Source organism: Zophobas morio, unplaced genomic scaffold (genome assembly GCF_036711695.1).
Source record: "Zophobas morio isolate AGI-343-1 ecotype UQ-CSIRO unplaced genomic scaffold, CSIRO_AGI_Zmor_V1 ptg000023l, whole genome shotgun sequence".
In the NCBI taxonomy this organism is placed as follows: Eukaryota; Metazoa; Arthropoda; class Insecta; order Coleoptera; family Tenebrionidae; genus Zophobas; species Zophobas morio.
The window spans coordinates 4,881,518-4,909,233 of record NW_026972128.1 but is presented as its reverse complement, the minus strand read 5'-3'; the positions used below and the strand labels follow the sequence as shown (position 1 = coordinate 4,909,233).

Below are 27,716 nucleotides of genomic sequence, written 5' to 3'. Positions count from 1 at the left end.
CGGTAAAAAGTGATGACATCATCGCCAAAGTTTATCGACTAAACGAAGTTTTTAGAAGTAGTTGTTCTGCTTTCGAGGCAAGGAAAATCAATTACTTCGCGTAAATACGAAATGACGTGAATTTTAAGTCGGTGATTCGTTTCAATATTTTACTAAACGAAAGGTCAAATGTAAAATTTAGTATACGAAAATAATAATGAAGTTGTAAATTATTAAACGACGAGTGGCTTTCAGCTATATTGATTTTGGACTGCTATTAGAATGTTATTTTTATTTTGTAATCCCTCAAGAATCATCATTGACAATTATATTAACACAGAAACCCACCTCTAATAGTAATAAATTAATTTATTGATTAAGATTACAAATATAAGAGCTTTGGTATAGGCATACATTGATGGCAAAGTGGAATTCGGAATCAAGAACCTAATTCACATTAACAGTAAAGAGAAAGTGTTGTATGGCACATCTTAGCGAAGAGGTGGATCATCATCCTCTAGATCCTGCTCTTGTCCAATCATAAATTCGTCGTAGTTGTTGTTTCTTTGGTGGATCTTCCTCCTAAACCACGTCACTAACTTATACTTTCTACTAACATACACTGCATATATCACAAAAAGTATTAAAAATAATGGAATGAGGATTCCGGCAACAATCGAGCCACTGTTGTGGCTCGCTACAAGGCTAGAAGTGTTTGGTGTTGAAGCTCGCGAACTGCGGGGATTCACACTGATGCAGAACGTGTCATTGTGCGGTTCAAAGCCCGGTTGGCACTGACAGGTGCCGGTCCTGCCGTCACAAAGTTGGGTTTCGTGGCACTGGGGGTGGCGAGTGAGATCGCCTGTGCTGCAGGTTTTGCCTAAAACAAGACAGTTAGTGGGGTTTTTGGTGAGAACGCACTTGCTCACTTAGGACTAAGTCAAAGAGAAGGATAAAGCAAAAGATGCCTTTGTACACTTTTAACCTATACATGTTTGTCGCCGTTACATCTCTTGGGGCGTTCATCGGAAGGCGACTATAATGGGAGTTAGATGGTGGGGTTGTCGGGCACACACAACATTGTGATAACTTATCAGAGATCGAAATTGTGACTGTTATCTATGAATACTGGTTGTTGTTTCTATGTTGTTATTGTTGCTAGCACTTCGTTGTTCACTGTGCCGGGTCACGGGGTTAAATGAAATAAATTATTTCATGGTAGGAATTACAATTTACGCCACTTATTCAATTTATTTTCATGAATTTAAACAAGTCATTACGGGCAAACAAATCGCCAGCTGTCAAACCGGCACCAACGTCAAACGAAAGGTAAACAAAGAGAGGGAGCTGCAGTGACTGGGCGTTGCCGCGATAGATGGAGTTAATCTTAATTTATTTACCAATGATAAATTTTATTTACTCTCATTTTCAAAATAACCAGGAAAATACAATGAATATAATTTGCGCAGCTGTCATGAATTTTGTTATTATTTTACTGAAACAAAGTTTCTGATTTTTTAAACAGTCAAACATTTTTGTACATAATATGCAACACAATACAACTAAATATTTTGTATTTTTTCACGTTAAAATTTACTCTTTTATGTAGTGGGTGTCTAATTAAAATTCTGATCAAGAGGACCTCTTATTACTTCCCGAGCGTAAGCAAAGGCAGTATTCTAATCGAGTCCGTCGTCCGACTCTGTACTTTTATATTTTCTTGACCTTTCATGACCCCTAGAAGACGAAGAAATAGGTCTCCCGTTTCCGTCTGTCTGTTCGTCTGTCAGTCTGTCTGCTGTCCCGGATTAATTCTTAAAATTGCACTTGTGTTTAATTTGTAATTACCGCAACAACTCAAATTGACCAACCATCTTACAGTCGCGTTATGATATGAACATTTTTGAGGAGAGTCAAATGTTGAGGCATACTTGCAAACTGTAATTGATTATATTGATGATAATGTAAAAACTTGTTAAATTTAAAGGGTGTCAAAATTGCAAATTTCCATAGTTAACGAGTTAATTTTGTAAATCTCATTGGTTGTTTATTTTTTTACAACATTTAAATTTTAACAGGTTTGATTCAGAATTGTCCTTTTCGACTAATTAATTATTATTAGATGGATTTTTTTGATAAATCGTGTCACTAAATTGTCACTGACAAGAACGTGTACAATATACTGTAGGTACGCTTTTTCATCGAATAAGACTGTACTACCACCGAACAGAAAAGTTGGTACTACTTACAAGTTTCCTGTTACTGAACTGACACACCAGGAAGTAAATCCCAGATCTAGTTCGCAAATTTAAGACAAGCTGCTCGCTTAGCCTGCGTTAAAACCAATTTAACACGTTACTGTTACTCATGTTTGTTATAAGTTGTATTAATTAGTAATAAATGTCTAATAAAGTCAATTTTGCTATTCTACAGTACGAAAACAATGGAGGAGGAATTATTTTAGGGATACAAAATAAATGAGCTTTGTTCTATCTATTAATAATTGTTGAATGTGTGGATATGAATAAGAAAAGCGAATAATAAGAATATATCAGTGGTGGCTCGTCAGATGAGGCAAGTGAGGCGGCGCCTCACAGCATATATCTTAAGAACAGATTGACTTAATTTATAATTTAAAAAGAGTTTTCAATGCATTTTTAGTTACAAAAATGTGTTGAAATGGGAAATCTGTACATGATTTTTTATTTTTTACGCTTCCTGCTGACATTTTTCGTTGAATACAGTATGATTTATGCCCCTAGTTCTTTAACTGAAGCGGCCAGAACGTCGGTTCACTTGAACCAGCGAAGCCCAATCACAGACAAGGATTTCCATGGCTCAGCTCCTATACTCCTATACATGCGTTCGCTCGGAACTGAGGCGATATCTTCGGTGCTTCTCGGCCAATTTCGGCGTACTCATGAAACCATTTTTCCATTTATTTTACAGAACGGTAGGGTTGCGGGGTGCGTGGGTAATTAGCATGAACGTGAATAAAAAGCCACGTGTTGGTGTTTTGTATCATTGTCTCTTTCATAGGTACAGGTGAGTGAAAAATGAATCCCGATTACGATATCGTCATGTTGCTTCTTGAAACGCCGTTTTCACGGCGAACCGAGCTAGAACGTCGGCAAATTTTGCTAAATATCGAGCAGTCAAAACCGTCAATTCATTTAACTTCCATTGATAAGCGACAGAATCGTCAGTACTCCAAGTTTTTTAAATCAACTTGGTACCTACGAAACATAAATGGCTCTGCCGTAATATTTACACAACATCCCGGGATATAACGATTTAAAGAATTTCATCCGAAGTGCAAAATTACATGAAAGTTCCAAAGTACACATTAAAAATTTCATGGGCTTAAAACGTTTAGAAAAGAACACAACAACTATTCCCGAATCCCTCCAAGAAAGTGCTACTTTCAACAAAACTTTGACTTGTAAAAACATTGTTGATTCAATGTGTTATGGGTGTTGCGACGAAATTCCGGATGAGAGGGACGGACGGTCCGGTGACGGTCCGAAATCTCGCCGATAACGTATGGGGTGGCGGCGTACTTGAGTGCCAAGCTTTGGGTCGACTAGTATCGCTGATGTCAGAAACACGTCTGGTCGACCAAGCTTATGCGGCTACCTTCACGCCGCCGGGGGTGGCGCCTTCGGTCAGGAGCGGCGGTCGCTCGGGCGCCAGCTCCCTCTCCGGGGGAGGGAGCGCCGGGGTGCTCTAAAGCCGGAGACACAGAATTCAGGTGGTGAGCCGCCGCGAAAACTCGAGAATAATAAATAAAACGGCGAGGATGTGTTATAACAAAAATAGGGTTTATTCCCTGCCACCAGCTACACGGTCTAAAATAATAAAACTACGGCTAAACAACTTAAATAGCTAACAAACGGTTTTACAACAAAAAAAGAATTAAACGTCCGGCACGGTCGTTCCTCCTGGGCGGCAACTTCCCTCAGGACGGCCTCCTTCTGACTCTAGGGGCGGCGACCTTGAGATCTGGAAATCGCGCGAAGACGGTACGGCGACCCGGGAGGGGAGCGCGGTGACGGTAACGACGCGTGTACGACGGTGTCGACTTTCGACGGTGACAAAAAAAAACGCGGTGACGGTGACACGGTTTCTCGCTCGGGAGCGGCGATTCCAAAACCGGTACTAACACGGGCAGACGACCCAAAAAGGTACTTACGGTGGTCGGAGGGTCGAAATGCACTCTTCTCGCTTCTCAATCATCAAAAATCACTCAAACAGCCCCAGCACTTCCGCACTCCTTGGAGTTTTAGGCAAGAGTCCTCTTCTTCCGCCGCGGCGGCGCGGCGATCGCGAATTTACCCCCGGCTCTCGCGGTACGCGTCACGGTTTCCGGCCCGCGAAAATTCGCTTCGTTACAGTGTTATTATTATTATTATTATTGGGACCTACCACTGACCCGGGAATGACCGGTATTCAGGCAAGACTTCTATTATTACTAACTAGTATGACCAAGTAATATTACTATTATTGTCAAACTTCTATCATCGCCTCACCACATCAGACAGTCACGAGCCGCCACTGGAATATATATATTGATAGATGACATAAGTTTTAAAATATGAATATTGGAATGTGTATTGTGGTGACCAGATTTGAATTAAAATTTCGCGCTGAAAAAAAACAGCGGCGCGAAATCGCATTTGAATAATTTGAATTTGAAAAAGAAATTGAATCAAGAAAATCGTTAAACATAGGCGACAATGTGCACGTTTAGTTCTTTTCTGATAGTTGGTAGCTCCTAGAGATTTTCTTGGTAGTATCTAGTGAGGATTGGTAGCGAAGGTTACTTATTTGGTAGAGAGTAGGTGGCACGCCACTGTTGGTTTGGTGAATTAACTAGGTTAATTGGTTTGGTAGTTAATAAAAAAGGGAAAGCCTTCGTTTAACGAAACTTAATCGTAACCACGACGACGCCACAGTTTCCCCAACACGCGTAGCTAATTTTTGCGGCTTTCGAAGAGGAAATATGCGAATTTTCGATCGACGCGAACACGTGTTGTAAATTGGTTTTATTCTTTGTGAATTCACAGTTCATGTTAGGATTTTAATCGTTAACTAAGTCTAACACAATTTGACGGTCCGGAGAATATTTAGGTAGAGCATTTGCTAGGAGATTTCATGAAATTCACTTAGTCAGGACTCATTCTTTGTTTATTTAATTATGAATAACGTTTCTGGATGCTTACACTTAAGTGTTACATTTTAACACTTCTTAATTCGTCACACAAGATTGCTAATAGTTCATTTACGGCAGTTAAATCAACGTTGCTCCACTCTGGGAAAAGACCGTGAAAGTGCGGTAGAATTCATAATATCGTAGACTGAGGTACAGTAACCGTCAAGTTATATCATCATCACATCATCAAGATATTGAGATATTTTCTTGCAACGTGGAAAGCTATATCACCGAGATATATTTTCTCGCAACGTTGAAAATTACATCACCGAGACGCATATTCCTCGCAACGCCGGGTACATTTTGTGTTGTTTATTTATCATGTGTTTGTTTGGGATAAGCTGGGGATAGTGCACGATATAAACTCTCAAAGCTAATGGTTTTAAGTAACTAGTCAGTTGGATCAAGGGATCATTTAACATAATAAATTCTATGTTTGAATCGTTGATAAGTGTGGCATAATTTAACATCAGGTAAATTCTTTATTCTGGCAGCGGCCATGTTGAAACAGTATTTTCAAACCGAGCACATGTTTGAACTGTAAAATCTCGTTGAACAAATTAACAACATTGTGAGTTATGTAGGACGTGCATTTTATTCCTTTGAGTTAGACCATTATTTGCATAACGCCACAGGATTGATCACATTTTTGGGAAACATATTTTTAACGCATTTTTTTTTTTTAACGACGCATTCGTTCGACGCCATTTTGAACCTTCAGATTGTCTGCTATGTTTTTGTGTGTTTGTTCGTCTGGGGGAATGTAAAACGATGGCCCACAATGCAGCTGAATAACTTCACTTTTGAAAATTAAACAATAACTCGAATGGACATAAAATATTAGCCTCATGTAATTTTGTTAGCTTTGCAATTTTTCACCTCATACAATTTTCTTTATCTCACAATTTTAGCCCCAGTAATTTTGTTTGCTGTATAATTTAAATTGAACGTAAATTTTCATGCTCTGCAGTCTCTAACCTCACGTATTTTTTTTCTGCACAAGTTTTACTTAACACCAGATCTTTTTTTTTTGGTTTTTATAAATCTTTGCTAGTTTTTTGTTTTGTAAATATTTTGTTGATTAATGCTTCCATCATAAAATTGTCTAATGTCCGATCTTAATCTCAGATACGAATTCTTTGCTCTTTAAAAAAATTAACGAGAGTGTATGCCAATAAATGTTGTTTATTGCTTGTTTTGTAACTTTAACACATGTTCAGTTGTCGTTAATATCGGAGTTATATAAAGTGAACATTTAAATGGAATTGAGGTTAAAAAACACAGAAACACGTGGCAGAAGCGGAGGGCGCGGTTCCTAATCGAACTGGCGGCTGGCGGCCGCACCATCTGCACAAAAGATGCAGGTCTTGAATAGAAGTCAGGGACGGTCGGGATGGCGTAACGCTGTCGGCTTCGTGATAGCCGGGACCCAACCACGAGTTTGCGACTGTAACTGCCTGGTCGTCTAGGCACGTTTATTCGTGATAGAGGGGTGCTGGGCGGCAGTACTTGTCGATAGAATAGAATCACCGTCGTGGTGGAAGAACAGCCTCAAATCCGCTCCTGCTACAACGCCCCCTATGGGTAATTTTGCTGTGTTCTAGAATGAAATTGGAATAGTTCGGTCGTCACACTCTTATAGCGTTCTGGTGCCGTTGCCGGTGTACAAAAATTTTGTTCTCTTGTTGACTGGCATAATTTTAAATTTGCCGCCAAACGTCCGTAATAACTTTTGTATTTGCATCCAGTTACTTTACTTCACATTTTGCGTTGTTTTTATCAAATTTATGATATTCAAATATTTGCATTGATTTAGAAGGCTTAATTTGATTTCAATCAAAGTTTGGATTTTTTTTTGTAGCTGAGCACTAAGAAGGTCTTCAAACTGCGCGACTTAGTCGCAGCTTGTTTTTTCTTTTTTTTTTTGTCAGTGGGGGAATAAAACATTTTGTGTCTTACATATTTTTTGTGTTTTATTTAACGGTACTTTTCCAACCTTGGGGTCCACCACTTGCATCTGAACGCATTCCGCCACAAAAAAAAAACACAACGTAAGTTCCATTTTGTCAGACGATCACAGCCAAGGCAAAATTTTTGAATTTTTGAATTTTTCAAGGGCTTTTCACTTTTTTTCACATGTCAATTTACGCGGGATGTTTGGGTTATCACAGTATGATCATTTGGTCCAGAAATGAATGTTAAGTGAGTGAGTGATGGACGAATGATGAATGTTGAAAGAGTCTTGAGTTAGTAATGATAATGAATGTTCTTAACTACCTTGTGAAAAATATGATCACAAACTGTTTTTAACAAAATTGCTCTTAGGTTATATAGAGAAAGTTATGGACAACATACATGTAAAATTTCAAAACCGTAGGTCTGTTATTAACGGAGATATTACATTCTGAAAATAGACCGAAAATTCCACGCAGAAAACGTAGCGACTGGCCTTAAATACAGACCACGGCTGTAGATACAAACTACCACGCGTTGAGCCGTTATTAGATGAGTTAGATAAATGGCAAATAATTAATTATCGAATCATTAGAAACTTCGTCTACTGGCCAAACAAACTGATGAAGAGAGCACTTCGACAGAACCTCTTAGTGATCTTCGTGAACAATACGAATCTTTATATTATAGAGTAATCACACGTTCACAACATCTTATCTCCAAATTTTAACCAGATTCACAAATATCGGTATCACCAACTCTTAAGTTATAACCTACTAACAATATTCAAGTTAAATTACCAACATTAGAAATTCCAAAATGGACTTCATCGCAGCTTTTTTTTTTTCTTTTTTTTTTCGTCCGGTTGGAGGAATAAACGATTTTTGTTTTTCATATTTTGTGTTTTATTTGGGGCATTTTTCTGACCTTGGGGTTCACCACATAGAATTAGAACGCATTCTGCCATAAAAAAACACAACGTAGGTTCCATTTTGCTGAAGTTCACAGTTCAAGGCCAAATTTTTTAATTTTTCGCGGGTTTAAAATGTATGTTCACATGTCAAATTAAGGCGGGATGTCTGGGTTATCACACCACCTACTGTAGCACATAAAAATATAAATCTAAATAAGTTGGGAATGGTGATTGTGGTGCTTTAAGGCTAGGTGAACTTTATCTAGCTTTAAACGCATTTTTTTCTTTCTACTGGAAATCTACCTTCAGATATCAATTATATTAAGACTTCACTTTAAAATGAAGTTATTTATTAATTTATGAATAACTAAACTAACTAAACATTTACATCGATTTAGATGGGATAACAATAAACAAAAATTTAACAAAGAATAACCAAGATAAGTAATATATATATATAGTAGGAATAATTTAATTAATATGAAAAATGCTATAAATAAATTATAATAGAGAAGAGACCTTTTGCACGACTAAGTAGGCCACCGATTCAGTGGTCCAGCTAAAAAATATGGTAATATTTGTCACTGTTGCCAACCTAAATTTGAGTGCGGACAAATATTACCATGTTTTTCACATGACTGTTACTACTGAATCAGCAACCATCTTTGTCGTGCAAAAGGTTTATACTACGGACGAATGAATATATTATTACATATTGTTACGAAATACGCCGCCCCGGTACGACGCCTATGCGTCTTCTAGTATGTACGTGCTGCTTCTCGTATGTAGTCTGACTCATGAGCCGCGCGGATGCAAGCGGAAGTCTCGATTGCGGACCCAGAAGACTCTCGATACGGCGTTCTGGATCCATCGAGAGGCACGCATAGGTTTAAATAGAGGCCACCCTCGGGAACCGATTCAGTCAAGAGTGGAGTGCATTTAAGTTGCGAAGTTGTTTTGTACGTAATCGTAGTTAGTCGTGTAAATACCAGTTAAAAGAAATAAATTGTTGAGTTTTTACCTACGCCCAATTAATTATTCGCCCGTCAATCGTAACAATATAGAATCATAGAATATTTGAGCTTTCCCTTTTTGTTGGAAATTATGACCTGCAATATTTTTTCATTTACTACCATTTCATTTTAAAATAACTAGCTATTATTTATTAATAATTAAATAGTTATTTTTGTTTAGATGGCATAATATTAAGCGTCATTTTAACAAATTATAATCGGGATAATTAATATACCACTAGTGAGAATAATCAACTTGAAAGCTTGATCAGTATGAAAAGTACCTACATTAAATTAATTATAATTTAATGATAATTTTTTTTACTCATTCGCTTAATTAAATTTTGTGGAGATAATTAGGATGATAACTAGGAATTTGCTAGGGGGTTTGTTTAATATATTAACAACATTGAAAATTAAGTGCATGTTTAATTAGTGAGGTCATTCCCTTAATGAGATGAAAGCGACCAGTGTTCTAGTTTTATACCGTATGAACAAAAATTTTTGATAAAGGAAGGTTGTGATCGGTACACGTACGCCGTGTTATACAGAGAGCTAATGTTAGTGGAAAGAAATAGGATAACCTTATACATGTATTAATCGCAGCCTGTTATTATTTAAAATTTTGTTTTCTATACGATATTGTTATAATGGCAAATCCCTAACCAAAATTTCTCTGGTTCGTTTTAGAATGTTGTTTACTAAACGTCACTTCAAATGTGAAGGTCGCATGCCTTGTTAGTTTGAATAACTTTGTAGAACACATTTTCTTAAAATTACTATAAACATTTATTGTGTCACTTTGAGGCTTAGTGCCTTGCCGGAATATACATATAATTTTATGTAGAACTAAAAGGTAATTACTTATTTTGAATTAAAAAAAAAAAAAACAAATAGTGCGATTCATTTCTGAGGCGTAATTAATAATAATTTTCGTAAAATGTACGTATTTCGGAAAAAACTTTGTAAGTTGCGATACTGTAGTTACATCTAGTTCATATATCTGGTAAACAAAAATTTATTTTTTGTCTAGGTGATGACTCTTTCTTATAATAATCTTACAGTTCCTATATACCTTATTTTAAATTTGCCTTATAAGAAGAATTTTAAATAAATCGTAACTGCATGCAAGTTTAAAATAAACACAGTTCATTCATCGTTATAATAATGTGTTATCGAAAGCAAATATTTTTAGTGTTTGTTAACTTGCGCAAAAAAGTATTGCTTTGAAAAAACACTTCAAATGAGGAAATACTAAAACAAATATAAATTACTACGAATTTTAAAATGTATCACCAAAAATCAAATCATGTCAAATAATAATCATACGTACAATAGATATGTTGTAACTGTATACTACTTATAACTAACATACGTCACAGTATTAATACGAGAGATTTTATTTATCTGTTCAAGGAATTTATTGGTATTTTATCTAAAAATGATCCTCACATACCTAATTAACAATAAACAAATGCAATTTTTGACAAGCGATAAATTTAACATGCACCACTTTATTATCAAGTCGGGCTGATTTTAAATCGATAACAGTTCGAGACAATCGACATGGACATGACTATAGTATAGGTACTATATGCAATCATGATCTCGAAATATTCGAATCAGTACATTTTTGACAAAAATGTGACCATGTCAACAAATTACATTACATTTTCATGTAGTTTATTAATATTTATGGTTAGCTAATGACTGACAAATTGAATTTTATGTCCTTGTGAAGATGATAAGGATCTTTTTTCGCGTAAATACCTTATTTTGTATGATTTTCTCTTTATATAATTTTTAAATATAAGTACGTGCAAAAAAAAAAAAACTAAAAGTTGAGTCGTAAATCAGCAGAAAAAACACGTTATGAACGTGTAGTTTTATGTCTGCTGATTATAAAAAGTTTCATTTTGTAAATCACTGTTATTACTAACTCAAAACACTAAAACAGCAACAATTTTAAATGAAAAATATGTTATAAGTATTTTGTGTATATGCGAATATTCACCTTGATTCTCATGTTCATGTGGCGGGGAAATCCGCAGATACAAGCCTGAGTACAAGAAGAATTTGTTTTGTCAGTCAAGCGATTTATTTACAAAAGTGCGTGCATGTATGACCAGAACTTCCAGCATTGAATGTTGCGACTGTGTTCTTGAGTCTTGAGTGCGTCTGTTGAGAGAGTAGTTATTTTTATTTCGGGTAGTTCCGGTAGTTCTGGCGACTTGTTACTAACTGAAACATCACATGATTTAAGCACATTCATAAAAAAAATATATACTTTTCGGCAAAAACACTTATCACAGGAAAGACAAGTACCGGAAAAGTATATAAAGTGAACTTTCTCTGAATTCCTTGACGTAGATAACCACATCCAATGCTTTATTGATTCACAGAACAAGGTGGTACCTATATTATCACTTTATCTTTTATCACAACTTTATGTTTACACGCGCATCATTTTTCCCCATGCTCAAGGAATCACTCCGATAACCACATATATTGAAAAACTCGCTTCAATAATTTCTTGTTGGCTTAGTTCCATTGGAGATCAAAATGCCGGCAGCGACACCAAAAGGTAAACAAAATACTTCTCGAAACGGGAAACTATGCTTTTATTTTTAGATCATGGTCAACCCGGAGTCCATGAAAATCATCCTCCTTCGTATGGAGTTGAACTGCCGGTTATAAACCAACCAACGGCCCAAGGAGGTCCTCCAGGTAAGTTCAATTTCTTAAGAAAAGGTTTATAGTTTTAAGACCAAACTATATTGATTAATATTTTGAAGTTTGTGACGTATCTAGTGCATTTTGCAATCGTGTGTAATTGCTTACATCTGAAAATTTTGCGTTTTCGTAAATTTGGTTTTGTTTTAAAAATAGATTTTTGGCTTATCAGCATTGGAGTGGGTACTTAACTGGATTAACTATAATTTTTTATCATAATGATATATATATAATAATACTAATAAATCTTCACTATATATTTTTAGCAGCAAGATGTCTTACAAATTTTATTAAACTAAGTTTTGTTGAAAATTTTGAAATGTTATGATAAAAATTGGTTATTGGTCTTGATATTTAAACAAAACTTCCCTTGCCTTTGCAACGCAGGAAACAAAACAAATTCAGATTCTTAGATAAATTAAAAATTTTGATTCTACGAATTTTATTAGAAACAAAGAATAAGGGGCCTCAAAGATTTTTTCACATTCTTAGAAAAAAAGACACTAACAACGTGTCCAAAATTCTTTAAAACTTTTCCAAAGATCAAAACACAAGAACCCCGGAAATATTTTCAACTTCTGTCAAAAACAAAACGTAGGGGACTTTTAAGATTCCTCCCAAAATAAAATACCAGGAGTCTCCAAAACTTTCACAATTTGATAGTGATCATTTTAAGTTAAAACTAAAATAGATGCCATCTGTTAAATCACAGGTAAGATGTGTTTCAACTGAATTTTTACTAAAAATTTTGTGATGACGTCATGAATTTTACAGTAGGGATAAATATGTCGATCTGGATATGTACAGTGTAATACGAGTACTAATATAACAACATCACGGTATTGCTAGAATTTTTGGGGGATTGAGTTAGGCCCTTTTTGGTTTAATCTGTAAGCTATATTTTCTCATTCATTAAATTTTTTGAGATACCTTTATAAGCAATCGTAAAAACTATAAATGTGCAGACAGACTACACATTTTAACACAGAACATTTTGCAGATTTTAGGTAGGATTTATGTAACAAAATTTTGAAATGGCGTCATCAAGTGTTTAGAATTAGTAACTAAAAAAAATCTATTAGTGATTTGCCATGTTTACGATTACCTTAAAACGTTTCAGAGCATTCGGTTTCATGGTTTTTAAATGACACTTTTGATATCTTTTTTCAAAAATCTAGAGTTCTAAGGTAAACAGTAAAATTCATGTACCTACCTATTACGTAAGAGCGATAACTGGACGTGAAAATACTTATTCTTATTGTAAATGAACATTATTATGAAGTCAAAAATGTTAAACTGCCAGCTTTTATATACACGAAAATATTGTTTGCAGCCAACTGGATGCCCATGCCCGCAGGCATACCACCAAACTGTCCCCCAGGATTAGAGTACCTTAGCATGATCGACCAGTTGCTCGTCCACCAAAAAATCGAACTCTTCGAAGGTACATTAATTCTTCTCCAAAATAACAATAAAATCTTCTATTATTCTCAATACAGCTATAACCGGTTTCGAAACGAAGAATAAATTCAAAATAAGAAACACCCTAGGACAGGACGTTTACTACGCGGCCGAAGACTCCGACTGCCTCGTCCGCTACTGTTGCGGTCAAATCCGCCCCTTCGACATGAAAATTTTAGACAACTACAAAACCGAAGTGATACACTTTTACCGACCCTTAGCTTGCCAAGGTTGTTGCTTTCCCTGCTGCCTACAAGTACGTCTACAATAACTCTGAAATTTTGATTTCATGAAAATTCTAGAGTATGGAAGTGTCAGCGCCCCCTGGAACTATTCTGGGGACAATCCAGCAAGAATGGAGCATTTTCTATCCAACTTTTGCTGTTAAAGACGCCAATGGGGATACGATTTTGCGAATTGAAGGCCCGTTTTTTACCTGCAGTTGTTGTTGTAATGATGTAGAGTTTAGGATTACGTCAGCTGATGGCAAGACTGATGTTGGGAAAATTACGAAACAATGGTCTGGTGTGTTAAGGGAGGCGTTTACTGATGCTGACAATTTTAGTATTTCGTTTCCGTTGGATCTAGATGTGAAAATGAAGGCTGTACTAATGGGTGGTTTGTTTTTAATTGTATGTTTTGTGGTTTTTATGGAATTGGGTTTTAAGAAGTTTTTTTGTAGGACATCATGTTCTTCGAGAGAAGTGGGAATAATTAACAACACCGTTTTTATAGATATTTTATTATTAATAGCAGTGCCGAAACTAGCTATAGGCCGAGTAGGCCCTTGCCTAGGGGCGCCAACGACAAGGGGCGCCAAATTCGTCCAAAAATGTTGTTGTATAGTTTCGAAAATTTCATTGTACCCTATAAAATTTTATTGGCAATAACGAGACGCACAGTAGTACAATAGCAAGAGATATTTACAACTTAAGTTGTCGCGTGCCGGTAATCCCCAGATGTTAGAAACCAGAATAATCCAGGTCCGGGCTGGGACCATCGTTACTTATGAACGGAAATGAGCATTATTTTATGAGGACAACTACCTGCCAAATATTCTCAGACAAGTTCGAGTGAACTGGTGTGAGCCATAAATATTTCTTACCATTGTACTACTGTCCCTCTCGTTATCGTCAATAAAATTTTATAGGGTAGAATGAAATTTCCAAAACTATACCAAGAATTATGTCATATTAATCTTTTTTTATTTTGAACGGAAGCTCAGAAACATGTAACCGGTGCGACAGGTTTTTTAATGTTGATTTTATTTTGAACTTATATAATATTTATAGATTTATACATATTATATACCTATATGTATAATCTCGAATTTTTTTCTTTTTTTTATATTTTATCATAGTATCTGTTTTGCATACTTATTAAAAAATATAAATAAAACTGTTCTGTAAAATTGCATTTTTATGTATAGGGGAGGGGCGCCTAACACAAGGTTCGCCTATACCTAAATATTCTTTGGTTTCGGCACTGATTAATAGTTCGTGAATTTGTGAAAAATAAAGTCTGACCGTTTTATTCTTACTAAAATCTGGCCTGGATCAGTAATATATGGTTAGAAATTAATTAAATTTTCAGGTTTTCAAAGGGAGTGCTCTGGCGGAACAATATAACATAAATAAGGCAACATTTATTTTTCCTGTTGTTTGCGAATAAAAGACACAGTAAGATAACGACACCCAGTTAGTAGGTTTGGAGATTCGTTTATCATTTCCAGTTTCGCGCCACTTTTAGTTGTCGACGCTGACACGAGGTGGCTAAATAAAGAACGAAAACATTGACCTTCCTTCTTTAATGTGTTGATGTTATGATGCGCAACCTTGATGATATGCAACTCTGGTGTGGACATCCGCATTCAATTACGTGTGTTCTGTTTTTTGTATAACCTACTTGAGTGCTTCTGCACTTGGTGACTTCATTACTTTGGTTGATTCACTTGTTTCTTAGCATTGTTAGCTTAAAACTGGTTTTGTAGTTATTGTCTGCGGTGAGTATTTTCTTTATGTTGGTATTTCCTTCGTTTTTTGAACTACGGTTTCGGCACATTTCGGAAATCTCTTGGGGTATCTGCTCTACTTGAAGTTGTTACAAGCCAAGGGTAGGTATACACCTGTTTGGAATAAGAATCTGAATCCTTATGCAAGAGTGTGTAACAATCATTCGGGTCACTCCTTTAAGTTGGGAAAGTCATCGGTGACAGAATTGATCGAGTTTTATTCCGCAGTTGGAAGCGTACTTATTACGTAATCACTCCCATTTTCTGGATGTGTGGTGTTATATTGTTTTCCGAATTCCGTCTTTTTTGTTGGAGAGGTTTGTCTAAAATTTACTTCCCGGATTGTACAGTTTCTAGCAGTTCACATTTTTTACACAACCAGATCTCATTGTCATCCATCAATTAATAGTTTAAAATTTGATTACCGCTTAACGAAAATTTATTTCGATGTTACGGGAAAAAATTTTCTCAAAATTGTTTTGAAACAAATGTTATAAAATACATGCGAAAAACTTGAGTATATGTATGTATGTATATAACTTTTTCTCGAAAAATATATCTTGTCAAATGATGATACAAAAAAAAAACAATTCTATTTATAAAGAATCTATAAATCTCAAAAAATATATACGGTGTTGGGGTGTTGCATTTAGAAAATTACAACTTTCGAGTGTAATTTTTAAGTCGAATTTTGTATTTGAACATAGTTAAGTGAGTTTTTATTAACCTGCACCAAGAATATTTTTCGTTAGTCCACAATAAGTGCTGGTATATCTGTATAAAAATACTATAACAAACAGAAAATTAGTATAACGTGATTTTAATGCATGCACAAAACGAAGTTAACAACTCTATCGTTACGTGTATTAATCATAAAACGAGATTTTGTTCGTATAACTAAAATAAATTGGTACCTACATACTTATCACCCTTATAGTTTGAAATCCTGTAAGAACGTATGTGGATGATCCTGATAATCATAGCTCTATCAAAAAATTCGGACCAAACATTTTTTCTTTAACGAATTGGATTGAAGAATAAAATGTCAACCAATGGTAAAAAACGCAGTTCTTAAGGTGCAGAATTTATATTTTCACTTTTAGAATTTAGTCGTTCTGGAGCATTTGGAGGTCCTCCTCCTTATGAAATCCTACAACCGGTTTTAAATCAGCCAATGCCCGGTGGAGGTGCATTGATTTATTATTTAAAATAGTCTGTAGATTTTTTAGCAATTTACATTTCTTTTAATTCGTTGGAAGATTTTTTGTTCAAAATTAAAATGTATGTAATAAAATTTTACAACTTTAGTCAAAGAACGGAACCCGCAAAATTCTGCTTGAGGCAACACAGGAAATTCTGTAGGCACGCGACATGGCTTACAAGTTTACAAGGACCTTAATGCGAAAAGCCGATTCGGCATTGTTAACCAAATAATCCTAATGATGTCGTAAAATTTTTTTAGTACCTATACATTTAAAGTGATCTTAGAATATATAATACATATATCAACAGTTTTGTTTTCGTCTTTGTTCTGGATTATTTTCCTCTAACTTTTCACTCGTATATAGAAACCTGAAGAATTGAGAAATATCGTTTATTAAAATTTACTGACAGTATAATAGATTTTACACTAAAAGTAATGTAGTAAATGGAAAAATATGATTTTATTTTTTAATATCATATGTGAAGTTCCACGAAAACTTAAAAATAGGACGATTTTTTTATTGAGATTGTGGTGACCAAATTTGAATTAAAATTTCGCACTGAAAAAAAGCGGCCCGAAATCGCAGTTAAAAATTTGAATTAAAAAAAAAAATCAATCAAGAAAATCGTTAAACATAGGCAACCGTGTGCACGTTTAGTTCTTTTCTGGTAGATGATAGCTCTCCTAGGAAATTCATTTCTGGGGAGTACCTAGTGAGAAGGTTGGCAGGAGTTGACTTGTTTGATAGAAGATAAGTGGCGTGTGAGTGAAAGTATGCGGTAAGGAAGCTGGGTTAAGTTTAGTTGGTTTGGTAGTTAATAAAAAGGGGGAGCCGTTGTTTAACGAAAATTAATCGTAACGACGACGACGCCACAGTTTCTCCAACACGCGTAGCTAATTCTTGCGGTTTTCCAAGCGGAAATATGCGAATTTTCAACCGACGCTAACACGTGATGTATATTTGTTTTATTGTTTGTAAATTCACAGTTCATGTTAGGATTTTAATCGTTAACCGGTTCTAACACAAGTTTAACCGTCAGAGATTGTTCAGATAACAGCATTTGCTAGGAGATTTCATGAGATTCACATAGTCAAGACTCATCCTTTGTTCATCAATTTATGAGTAACTTGAATGGACATAAAATATTAACCTCATGTAATTTTGTAACCTTTGCAATTTTTCACCTCATACAATTTTTCTCTACCTCGCAATTTTAGCCTCAATAATTTTCTTTGCTGTATAATTTAAATTGAACGTAATTTTGCATATTCTGCAGTTTCTAACCTTACGTATTTTTTTTTTGTCTGCGCAAGTTTTACTTCACACCAGATCTTTTTTGTTTTTATAAATCTTTGCTAGTTTTTTTCTTATAAATATTTTGTTGATTAATGCTTCCATCATAAATTGTCTGATGTCCAGTCTTAATCGCAGATAAGAATTCTTTGCCGTTTAAAATTCCACGAGAGTGTATGGCGAATCTAAATGTTTTTTTTTTTTTAAACTTTAACACTTGTTCAGTTGTCGTTTAATATCAGAGTTATAGAAAGTGAACATGTAAATGGAATTGAGGTAAATAACACAATAACACGTGGCGGAAGCGGAGTGTGTGGTTCCTTGTCGAGCTGGCGGTCGCGCCATTTAGAGGAACGGTCGGGATGACGTGACGCTGTCGGCTTGGCCCCACAGCCGGGACACAACCACGAGTTTGCTCGTCTAGGCACGTTTCTTCGTGATAGAGGGGTGCTGGGCGGCAGTGTTTGCGATAGAATAGAATCACCTTCGTGGGTAGGAGAACAGCCACGACCAGGACCTCCCAAACTCCGCTCGTGCTACAACGCCCCCTGTGGGTAATTTTGCGGTCCTCTAGAATGAAATTGATATAGTTTGATCGCCAAACTTTTATAACACTCTGTTTTTATTAAAATTTTGTTTTCTTGGTAACTGCCATAATTTAAATTTGCCGCCACACGTCCTTAATAACTTGTGTATTTGTATCCAGTTATTTTATTTTTTTTTATTAAATTAAATATTAAAGTTTTTCTTTGTTTTTATTAAATTTGTGATATCCAAATATTTGAGTATTAAGCGGTGTCTTCAACCGACACAACTTACTCGGCGTTTTTTTGTTTTGTAACTGGAGGAATAAATAATTTTGTGTCCTTCATATATCTAATGTTTTATTTAGCGGTACTTTTCCAATCTTGTAACAATAATGTGATGTGTAGGGTTCCATTTTGTTAGACAATCACAGTTAAAATCCGCGAAAAATTCAGAGATTTGGCCTTGAACTATGATCATCAACAAAAGTGGAACCCTACGTTGTGTTTTTTTTTATGGCGGAATGCGTTCAAATGTAAGGTTGAATTCAACGTAAAATATGGAGGACACAAAAATCGTTTATTCGTTCATTTTGACAAAAAAACTGTGACTACGTGCATTTTGGGCAGGGTGAATACCCTTTGGTCCTCAGCTACAAAAAAACTTCGTAGCTTTCGAAATGAAATCCAATGAAACGTTCCGAATCAATGCAAATATTTGAACATCAGGAACTAAAAAAACAAAAGAAAGAGCAATGTGAATTAAAGTAACTGGGTGCCAATACATAAGTTATTGTTATTACGAATGTGTGGCGGCAAATTTAAATATGAACAATACCAAATCTATATCGGGAGTCCAAATCACGGTTACGGGATTCTTAATCCAGGTGGTAGAACTCCTCAATTTTCAGCTTTACGTTGTGTTGTGAAATTTTCGAGTTACGTTACAACCTTAGATCATATAATAAATAGATACCAATACTCAAACTGAAAGCTGTGACTAGACATGAAGCTATCTGTTGTCGTTTTCTACGTCAAGGGGAGTAGTATAATCCTATCCTTGTGTGATCACCACATCTTCATCTTTGTTATATGCATTTCATCTGTATATGTCTATTTCACTTCCATCCTTGTACCGCACCAGCGCAACAAATCGCTTTTGACAGATGTTTCTTCTAACCTCTCTTTCGAGTTCTTGTAGGAAAAACAATTTTAGAATTTAGAACAAAGATCCTATTTTAAGTGATGTAATCATAAAGGATCACAATTGCAGCTCAATAATTTACTGTTCCTTTCGTTATCTACTGTGAATTATTTATAAAATCAAACTGTCAACATCTTTCGTACGAAGTTAGTTCAGACATACTTCCTAAAATTTAGGCGCGCAAAATTCAAATAGTGATCAGGCAAGGATAGCTTGATTGTAATCCCTCTATACACAAGAGAGATGTGTGACAGGAGGATGTCGTCACAGGCTCTGCTAGGGAAAGAACACGGCGTGGTAGTATCTATTTATTATATGATCTAAGGTTACAACACTTACTCACCTTACTTTGAAAGAATAGCATCTTGTATGAGTTATGTAGACGTTATTTTTTGTTGGAAGATTTTTTTTAAAGTAAACATTTTCAACTATTTTTTGTTGACCCACGTTTAGCTTTTACAAATCTGGCTACTCCCAGGTTCGCTGTTGCCTGTCTACCAGGACTCGAAAGCCTTCGTGAACTCGACGAACTAAATATAGAAATGCAGCTAGTCGACTGTAAGTATCTAGATTAACTTTAATCAAAATCATTATAATGTAAACCCAATCTAGCTATTTTAAAGGCAATAACATAAATATGAATATAGCTGCTACAAATGTCACTGATGTCATTATATTATTGTGGCGCCATGCGTGGAAATAGGGAAGATAAGAAGTTCCCGACCGACAAGTGACTAAGGGAGGGAATGTGGATTCGAGGCTTACTCGAAAATTTGCTTTGGTTTCCATAATTATTATGATCACCCACAGGCAACTCGCACGCGCAAAAATTGCAGGTATCGCCTTCTAATCAAACGTCTTGGGCTCCACATCACGGTCGTAAGAATAGTCGGAGCGGTGCCAACAGCAACGCTAGCTTCTTTCACTCGCGCACACATTGCAACTTCATCGCTGGACGAAGTGTTTGGTGGGGCACAATATATATACGTGGAAGTGACGAAAGAGTTCAATGGTAGAGTATCCGCCTGAAAAGCGAGGGAATGTGGGTTCGAGACCCACTCGACGGAAACATTTTTTTTGCACTCATATAAGTATTTCACTTTTAGTAGTACATTTGCAGGTTGCATGTTGACCTTTTTATGTAACGATTATGCTAAATTTGACAAAGCTGTATCTAACTGCGTAAAAAAGCCGATTCCTATTCATGTTACCTGTCGTTTGAGAATTAGACACAGTAAGGTGAGTCCAGTAGTTACCGAGATTCTTTTTGTTATAAAAAGGCCAACAGACGACAGACAACAAACAGACAGAGAGGCGACATCGACATGCAAACGAAAACAGGACTTACTTTTTCATATTTTAGGAGTTAAGTAAGGTTGAGAAAACATAAGCATAAAAGTTGTTTTATGAGTATAACTTCATTTTTTAAACAGTGCTTTACACACATTTTCTCTTCTGTAAATAAACTGTTAAAAATGTCAGAATTCAGCTCGTTGAACACAAGTAGAACCAATATGGCGCCTTGGAGTACATGAAATATAACAAGGCTTATTTTTCCTTTTGCAAAAAAGTAGGTAAATATGTTACTTTTTTTTCATTTGCAGGTTGTTCTTGTGAACCCTTCCCCACATACAACGTAAAAAACAACTTGGATCAAACGATTTTTTCGATTTCACCAGTAAACTCGCACTGTACGTACTACGACATGCAACTTTCCGACAATTTTGGAAATCCAGTAGTCCTCTTCCAACGATGTTACGAGTGCAAATGTTGCGCTGGCGTAGTGTGTATTCAATAAACACAACTTTTTTTTATGCTCTAAAACTAAATTCTAGAAAATTGAAGTCATTCACTCGCTTGGTACCCTCATAGGCACAGTTCAAGTGGAAGTCGCATTTTTAAACCCCAGTGTCTTCGTTAGAGACGCCAATGATGAAACTATTTTCAAAGTGAAGAGAACAGTAATTGAATTTTTTCCAAAGACTGTTGACTTCAGTATTAATTCAGCTGATGAATCTGTAGAAATTGGAAAAATGACTTGGATATGGCCCGGGTGGATGAGTAGACAGCGCCATTATAAAATTGTTTTTCCAAGAGATTTAGTAACGGAAATGAAGGTGACATTGTTGGCCACTTGGTACCTGATTGTGAGTATATTTTTCAGTTTCGTTTGACAGTAAAAATAAATTACATAACTATCGAGACTAGTTCTATCTTCCTCATGTGGAGCATAGTGGGGGGTTTTGGCTCTGCTCTATGACAATAATAATATATATTAATCATAATAATTACAGGAATCAGTGTCTCATGCTAAGCGCCGCAATCGGGCGAACTGAAACCGACTTCATGGAGCAAACTGATGTGTAAATAATTAATGTGTAATAAACGTATTTTTTATATCTACTGTGAAGAATCTATATTTTGTAATTAAATTTCTCAGAAAAAATATTGTGTACCTATATATTTTTAATAAAGAACGATAACTTAAAACAAAGTTTTTTTTAGTCATGATAAACGCCCAACAACGCTGTTGGGACATCTTGAATAAAATTCTAACAAAATTAGTATCACGTAATTTTACAGACACTACATATACAAAACAAAATTAAATTTATATACAAAATAAAACAGGCACCTTCCATCATCAACGAAAATTTACTGTTTCTATACAGTTTCGCGCCGGTTTTAGTTTTCGACACAAACACGAGGTGGCTAAATGAAGAATGAGATAAAACATTATTGCACTTGCTTTTCTACTATGCTAATGTTATGGTGTGATATGTGCAGTGTGCATTTCTGGTGTACACATCGCGTTATAATTATGTGTGTTGTATTTTCCACAACGTACTTAAATGCTTTGGCACACTTCGTGACTTAATTATTTTTATTTGTTCGGTTTTTTGTTAGCTTGATTGGTTTGTAGCAATTGGCTGTGGTGAGTATTTTCAAAGTGTTGGTAGGTAATTCCTTCGTTTTTGAAATACTGTTTCGGCACATTTCGGGAATTCCTTGTGGTATTTCCTCGGCTTGAAGTTGTTGCAGACCAAGGTTATATACCTGTTTGGAATAAGAATCTGAGTATGTACACAAAAGTACTTAGCACTCGGTTATAGCAGTTACTCGGGTCACTCCTTAACTTCTTTAAATTGGGTGAGTCATCGGTGTCATCGGTGTCAGAATTGATCGAATTTTTATTCCGCAGTTGGAAGCTTATTACGTAATCACTGGTAATTTGAGAACGTACGTAAATTCTTAACAAACCAAGAAAAGGGGCTTTACAAAAAACATTGATGTAAACTTATTTCGATAGAACTTCCGTCGCCCTCAAAGTACAGGCGAACAAATTTAGATTCTTCGAAAAATAATAAAATTAAATTTTCCGAGTTCTTTTTTTAATGATAACCCCCATTAAAGCAAAATATAGATATGTGCGTTCTGTTCAATTAATTGTTAGAGGTAAAGAAGTCTGTGATGAAGTCGTGAACATTTTAGCAATGCAATAACACATCAATTTAAAACGCTACAGTAGGTCTAATACTGGGGATTTATTCGGCAAAATTTTGAGATGAGGTCATCCTCTTTTAAGGGGATAAACGGATAAATTCTGATTGGCAAAACTTCATGCGATTGTGCCGTTTCAAAGTTAACTTGCAAAGTAGAGTAAACACTCAACACGCATTCATAAACACAAAGTGCAGGAGTATTTTATGTTATAATCACTACGTGGGATTCTATCTCACCGGTGCAATTCCCCAGTTGAAGTAAGGTGTGTTTTACGGCGAGTAGCGGGAACGCTTTGATCTGGTCCACAAGGTCGTAGCCAGTGCGTCGCTAGAAGTGTTTACAGCTTATTAAAAAACTACTTCTATATTACTATATTACTTCAAATAATAATACTCGATGCCCTTTTTAATTTTTCACCCACAGGACCACAGATTGGTGATCTTGAAATGTTATATTATGTTGATATAGTCCAAAAGAAAAGTATATTTGTAATCAAACTCTCGCCGCGACAGCACTGGATCTAGCGTATGAGATACAATTCCGCGCGTTGGTTATAATAATAAGATTGACTGTTGTAAATTTTCGAGTTGAGGTCATTCCGTTATTGGTAGTGATGATTAGCCAATGTTTGGTTAGCGTTTTGCCTTTCATTTCCTAAAATACGTATAAAATTTCACAACAATCGGTCAGATACCTAGTTTCTGAGATTATCTGTCTAATAAAAATCGACAAAGGCAGACAGACAGAAACGGCTGACCTATTTTTTCGTACTCTGGAGGTCATAAAATGTCGATAAAATAACAATTTTACAGGATATTGCAATTTGTCAGTAGGTATAATAAGAAATATAAAATTAGTATTACGTTATTTTAATACATACACACAAAACATCCCTCATATCCTGCACAAAATAAAGTTAACAACCGTTTCGTTACGTAAATTAATCGTAAATCGATATTTTAACAGAAATATGTATTTTGTCGTCCTTATCTTTCATGACTCGTTTGTCTTTAGATCCCTACCGGATAGTTTGTAATGCTGTAATAACGTATGTGAATGTTACGGCTGTAAAAAAAATCGTATCCGACCACTTTTGGTTTAACGAGCTGGATTGAAGAATAAAATGTCAACCAATGGTAAAAAATAGTTTTCTTAAGATGCAAAATTTATATTTTCACTTTTAGAATTTAGTCGAACTGGAGTGTATGGAGATGCTCCTCCTTCTTATCAAGCTACCCAACCCATTTTAAGTCAGCCAATGCCCTATGGAGGTGCACCAGGTAAGTTGATTTCTGATTTAAAAAATTCTTTACGTTCTGAAGCAGTTTACATTAGTTAGAAGAATTTTTGTTCAAAATTAAAATATAGGTATATCAGCAGTTTTGTTTTCGTTTTCGTTCCGTATTATTTTCTTTTAGCTTTTTCCAAGTTGACGTCTACTGTCTTTTATTTTTAACAATCTTTAGTTTATAGAAATATGAAAAATTGAGAAAAACTGTTTATCATACTTTCGAAAAGGTCACTAATAATTAACTCAAACAAATTCTCATTCATATATGAAATAAAAAAAAAGGATATTTTTCCATGTACTGCTTTACTGTCAGTGTAATAGTAAATTAGTAACTGGAAAAAAACATATGATTCATATTTTTTACTCAGATTTTTGTACATTTTTTGTTAATTTTCAATGTTTACAACTTAAAGTAAATATTTTCCAGTTATAGGCAACCATTGAAATATGCTGTACTGATGAGACCTAAGGAGGTCGAAACTGCAGTCTACAGATGTTCAATGTGTTGTCTATAATTTTTAGTTGGTTTTATTCTGTTTTGCATCAATTTTTTTCCGAGATCTTGTACCTTCTATCTTCCTTCGTATTTGTTCTTGTAATTTACTATTTTCTGTATTTTCGAAATTACACAAAGCAGAATTGCTATATGTAGGAGGGGTGACAGAATTCACCAAAATGAAAATTTGTTGTTTTATGGTTAAACAAGTGTTTTAGTTCTGCTTCATACTATATAATAGAAACAAATACTATTCTGAACCCTTTTTATTTCGTTGACATACGTTTAGTTTTTACAAATCTGGCTACTTCCACGTTCGCTGTTGCCTGCCTACCAGGACTCGAAAGCCTTCGTGAACTCGACGAACTGAATATAGAAATGCAGCTAGTCGATTGTAAGTATGTATATTAACTTTAAACAAAACCACTACAATGTAAAACCCACGTTGTTTTAAAATCGATGCAATTTTTTTCTTAAGATTTTTTTTTAATATAATTATTTGAATTATATACACTTAAGAGAAGACGGGAGGAAGTTCAAGGCAAGAATAAAAATATGAATGTAATTGCTACAAATGCCATTGTAGCGGCACAATATATACGTGTGGAAGTGAGGAAGGACAATTACTCCTCGATACCTCAATTGGTAGTTCACGACCGGCAAATGTCTAAGTGAGGCTATGTGAATTCCCTTTCCATAATAGATGACCACCGATAGGCCACAAGCACGTTCTGCAATTACTGCGCCTTGGGGTCCGCATCACTCAGGTTTCGACAACAATCGTAAGAATAGTCGGAGCAGCGACAGCAGCAACGCCAGCCTCCTTCACACTCCAGCCTGACGTCACGTGCGCATACATACGCACACACCACAACTCCGGCGCTGGAGGGGGAGTACTGTGGCGGCACACAACGGGAAACATGTTTCCATATAATAATGAAAATATATTGCAAGAGTAATTTAAATGAAACTTTACAATCTCTGTTAGTTGACGACTGTAAAAATACTTCTTTATTTATAAATAGTACAAGTAAACTTTACATTTTTAATTATTTTTATCAATATAAGTGTTTCAGTTTTAGTGACACGTTTGAAGTTTGTATTTTGGCATTTTATGTAATAACAATAATACCAAATTTTATAAAGTTGTGTCCAAGTGACAACGGTGAATCATGTTTCTCATCATTTAAGAACACAGTAAGATCACGCCAATCAATCCATTAGTTTTGGAGATTCTTTCTATAAAAAGAGTCCAACAGACATTCAGACGAAAACAGGAACCTATTTTTCATTTTTTATTCTCAGATGATCCTACGACCACATTTAAAGTAGAGCTGTAAAATTTGTAATCTTTTTGAGCATAAAACTTGCTTCGATAAGTATTTATAATTTCATTTTTTAAATACTCCTGTCATAACATTTTCTCTTCTATAAATAAGTATTGCTAAAAATGTTACAGCTCAGGTTGTGAATACAAGTAGGCCCAACATGGTGCGTTGGGGTACATCAAATGTGCGGAAGCATATTTTTCCATTCAACAGAAACGTATGTTACATTTTTTTGTATTTTGCAGGTTGTTCTTGTAAGTGTGAACCTGCCTTCACATACAAAGTAACAAACAACTTGGATCAAACGCTTTTTTCGATTTCACCAGTGAACACCCGCTGTCTGTCATACGACATGCAACTCTTTGATAGTTCTGGAAATCCAGTAGTCCTCTTCCAACGATGCCATGAGTGTAAATGTTGCGCTGGCTTAGTATGTATCCAATAAACACAATATGTATGTTTCTTAAGTTTCATGTTCTAATGCTAAATTTTAGAAAATTGAAGTCATTCACACGCTTGGTACACCCATAGGCACCGCCCAGGTGGAAGCCGGATTTTTAAACCCCACTTTCATCGTTGGGGACGCCAATGGCCAAACTATTTTCAAAGTAAAGAGACCAGCAATTGAATTTTTTCCAAAGACTATTGACTTTAGTATTTTGTCGGCTGATGAATCTGTAGAAATTGGAAAAATAAGTTGGGTATGGATCGGTTGGATGGCTAGACAACGCCTGTATAAAATTCGATTTCCAAGAGATTTAGTAACGGAAATGAAGGTGGCATTGTTGTCAGCTTGGTACATGATTGTGAGTATAACTTGTAGTTAAAGAAATTATATTACTATATATTTGAATGCTTTTTACAAAAATCTTACTAATATTCAATACCCCCTTAATAGAGACGGTAGTGAACAATAATAATAATAATAATATTGGTTTACAGGAAGCAATGTCTCAGGCTAGTCGTCGCAATCGGACTAACTGAAACCGACTTCCTGCAGCAAACTAATGTGTGATTAATGTGTTTCCCTATATTCTTAAACATATTTTTTATATCTACTGCGAAGAATCTATATTTTTATGTAATGAAAATACTCAGAACATAAAAAAAATATTGTGTGACTATATATGTATATTTTTAATAAACAATGATGTCTTACAACAAAGTTTTTTATGGTCCACAGTAAATGCCTACTCTTCCACGACAAGGGTATTGGGACAGGTTGAATAAAATTCTACCCAACAAAATTAATATCACGTTATTTTACAGACAATGCGTGTACAAAATAAAATTTATATAATTAAATAAATTTTGGATCGCTTAGTCGCAAACTATGTTGCCATGTTTATTAATTGTAAAATCATATTTTATTCATACAGATAACATAAGATTGTATCTACATATTATATCACTATTATCTTTTACGGTTCATTTGTTTTTAGATCCTTACCACATATTTTAAAATGCTACATTATATCAGGTGTAGATGATATCGATAATCGCAGCTGTTGAAAAATTCGAACCAAACGTTCCTTGTACATATAACAAATTACATATTTTCGTTTTTACATGTAGTCGATGTGAAGCAGATCAAGA

The 27,716-nt window shown here is 35.3% G+C and overlaps 4 protein-coding genes across 8 annotated transcripts; 3 read left to right on the top strand and 1 right to left on the bottom strand.

The window, feature by feature from the left end:
- Positions 1-330: 330 nt before the first annotated feature.
- On the bottom strand, positions 331-1,316 carry LOC135134115 (uncharacterized). Its single transcript, XM_064062723.1, has 2 exons — positions 909-1,316; positions 331-859 (listed from the first exon to the last, which is right to left on the bottom strand). The coding sequence occupies exons 1-2, from the start codon at positions 1,003-1,005 to the stop codon at positions 471-473; spliced, it is 486 nt and encodes a 161-aa protein (XP_063918793.1). The 5' UTR covers positions 1,006-1,316; the 3' UTR covers positions 331-470.
- A 10,221-nt stretch (positions 1,317-11,537) lies between these two features.
- On the top strand, positions 11,538-14,809 carry LOC135134749 (phospholipid scramblase 1-like). 2 transcript variants are annotated; one of them, XM_064063561.1, is made up of 7 exons: positions 11,538-11,654; positions 11,702-11,797; positions 13,137-13,247; positions 13,303-13,520; positions 13,567-13,896; positions 13,947-14,017; positions 14,761-14,809. In XM_064063561.1, exons 1-6 carry the CDS (start codon positions 11,633-11,635, stop codon positions 13,980-13,982), a joined length of 813 nt encoding a protein of 270 aa, XP_063919631.1. In that variant the 5' UTR covers positions 11,538-11,632; the 3' UTR covers positions 13,983-14,017; positions 14,761-14,809. The 2 variants fall into 2 exon arrangements, with proteins under 2 accessions (XP_063919631.1, XP_063919632.1); XM_064063562.1 differs by lacking the exon at positions 14,761-14,809 and having other exon boundaries at positions 13,947-14,675.
- A 21-nt stretch (positions 14,810-14,830) lies between these two features.
- LOC135134750 (phospholipid scramblase 2-like) lies at positions 14,831-21,989 on the top strand. Of its 3 annotated transcripts, none has more exons than XM_064063565.1 (5): positions 14,831-15,266; positions 19,980-20,059; positions 21,106-21,284; positions 21,337-21,648; positions 21,796-21,988. In XM_064063565.1, the coding sequence occupies exons 2-5, from the start codon at positions 20,044-20,046 to the stop codon at positions 21,835-21,837; spliced, it is 549 nt and encodes a 182-aa protein (XP_063919635.1). In that variant the 5' UTR covers positions 14,831-15,266; positions 19,980-20,043; the 3' UTR covers positions 21,838-21,988. The 3 variants fall into 3 exon arrangements, with proteins under 3 accessions (XP_063919635.1, XP_063919633.1, XP_063919634.1); XM_064063563.1 differs by having other exon boundaries at positions 15,153-15,592; positions 19,955-20,059; positions 21,796-21,989; XM_064063564.1 differs by lacking the exon at positions 19,980-20,059 and having other exon boundaries at positions 15,153-15,592; positions 21,796-21,989.
- Positions 21,990-22,260: 271 nt separating this feature from the next.
- On the top strand, positions 22,261-27,285 carry LOC135134114 (uncharacterized). 2 transcript variants are annotated; one of them, XM_064062721.1, is made up of 7 exons: positions 22,261-22,436; positions 24,020-24,141; positions 24,190-24,285; positions 25,082-25,186; positions 26,366-26,550; positions 26,615-26,926; positions 27,063-27,285. In XM_064062721.1, exons 2-7 carry the CDS (start codon positions 24,129-24,131, stop codon positions 27,102-27,104), a joined length of 753 nt encoding a protein of 250 aa, XP_063918791.1. In that variant the 5' UTR covers positions 22,261-22,436; positions 24,020-24,128; the 3' UTR covers positions 27,105-27,285. The 2 variants fall into 2 exon arrangements, with proteins under 2 accessions (XP_063918791.1, XP_063918792.1); XM_064062722.1 differs by lacking the exons at positions 22,261-22,436; positions 24,020-24,141; positions 24,190-24,285 and having other exon boundaries at positions 25,095-25,186; positions 25,312-26,550.
- Positions 27,286-27,716: the final 431 nt, after the last annotated feature.

Bases quoted from the DNA above. Each gene is read 5' to 3' on its own strand.
- LOC135134115 (XM_064062723.1), bottom strand. From the start codon at position 1,005: ATGAACGCCCCAAGAGATGTAACGGCGACAAACATGTATAGGTTAAAA. The intron at 860-908 runs GTGAGCAAGTGC...GTCTTGTTTTAG, and splicing joins TCTCTTTGACTTAGTCCTAA to GCAAAACCTGCAGCACAGGC.
- LOC135134749 (XM_064063561.1), top strand. From the start codon at position 11,633: ATGCCGGCAGCGACACCAAAAG. The intron at 11,655-11,701 runs GTAAACAAAATA...TTTTATTTTTAG, and splicing joins GCCGGCAGCGACACCAAAAG to ATCATGGTCAACCCGGAGTC. The intron at 13,897-13,946 runs GTATGTTTTGTG...GTTTTTTTGTAG, and splicing joins TGGGTGGTTTGTTTTTAATT to GACATCATGTTCTTCGAGAG.
- LOC135134750 (XM_064063563.1), top strand. From the start codon at position 15,544: ATGTGTGGTGTTATATTGTTTTCCGAATTCCGTCTTTTTTGTTGGAGA. The intron at 20,060-21,105 runs GTAAGTATCTAG...TTTCATTTGCAG, and splicing joins AGAAATGCAGCTAGTCGACT to GTTGTTCTTGTGAACCCTTC. The intron at 21,285-21,336 runs GTGTGTATTCAA...ACTAAATTCTAG, and splicing joins GCAAATGTTGCGCTGGCGTA to AAAATTGAAGTCATTCACTC.
- LOC135134114 (XM_064062721.1), top strand. The intron at 24,286-25,081 runs GTAAGTTGATTT...ACATACGTTTAG, and splicing joins GCCCTATGGAGGTGCACCAG to TTTTTACAAATCTGGCTACT. The intron at 26,927-27,062 runs GTGAGTATAACT...ATTGGTTTACAG, and splicing joins TGTCAGCTTGGTACATGATT to GAAGCAATGTCTCAGGCTAG.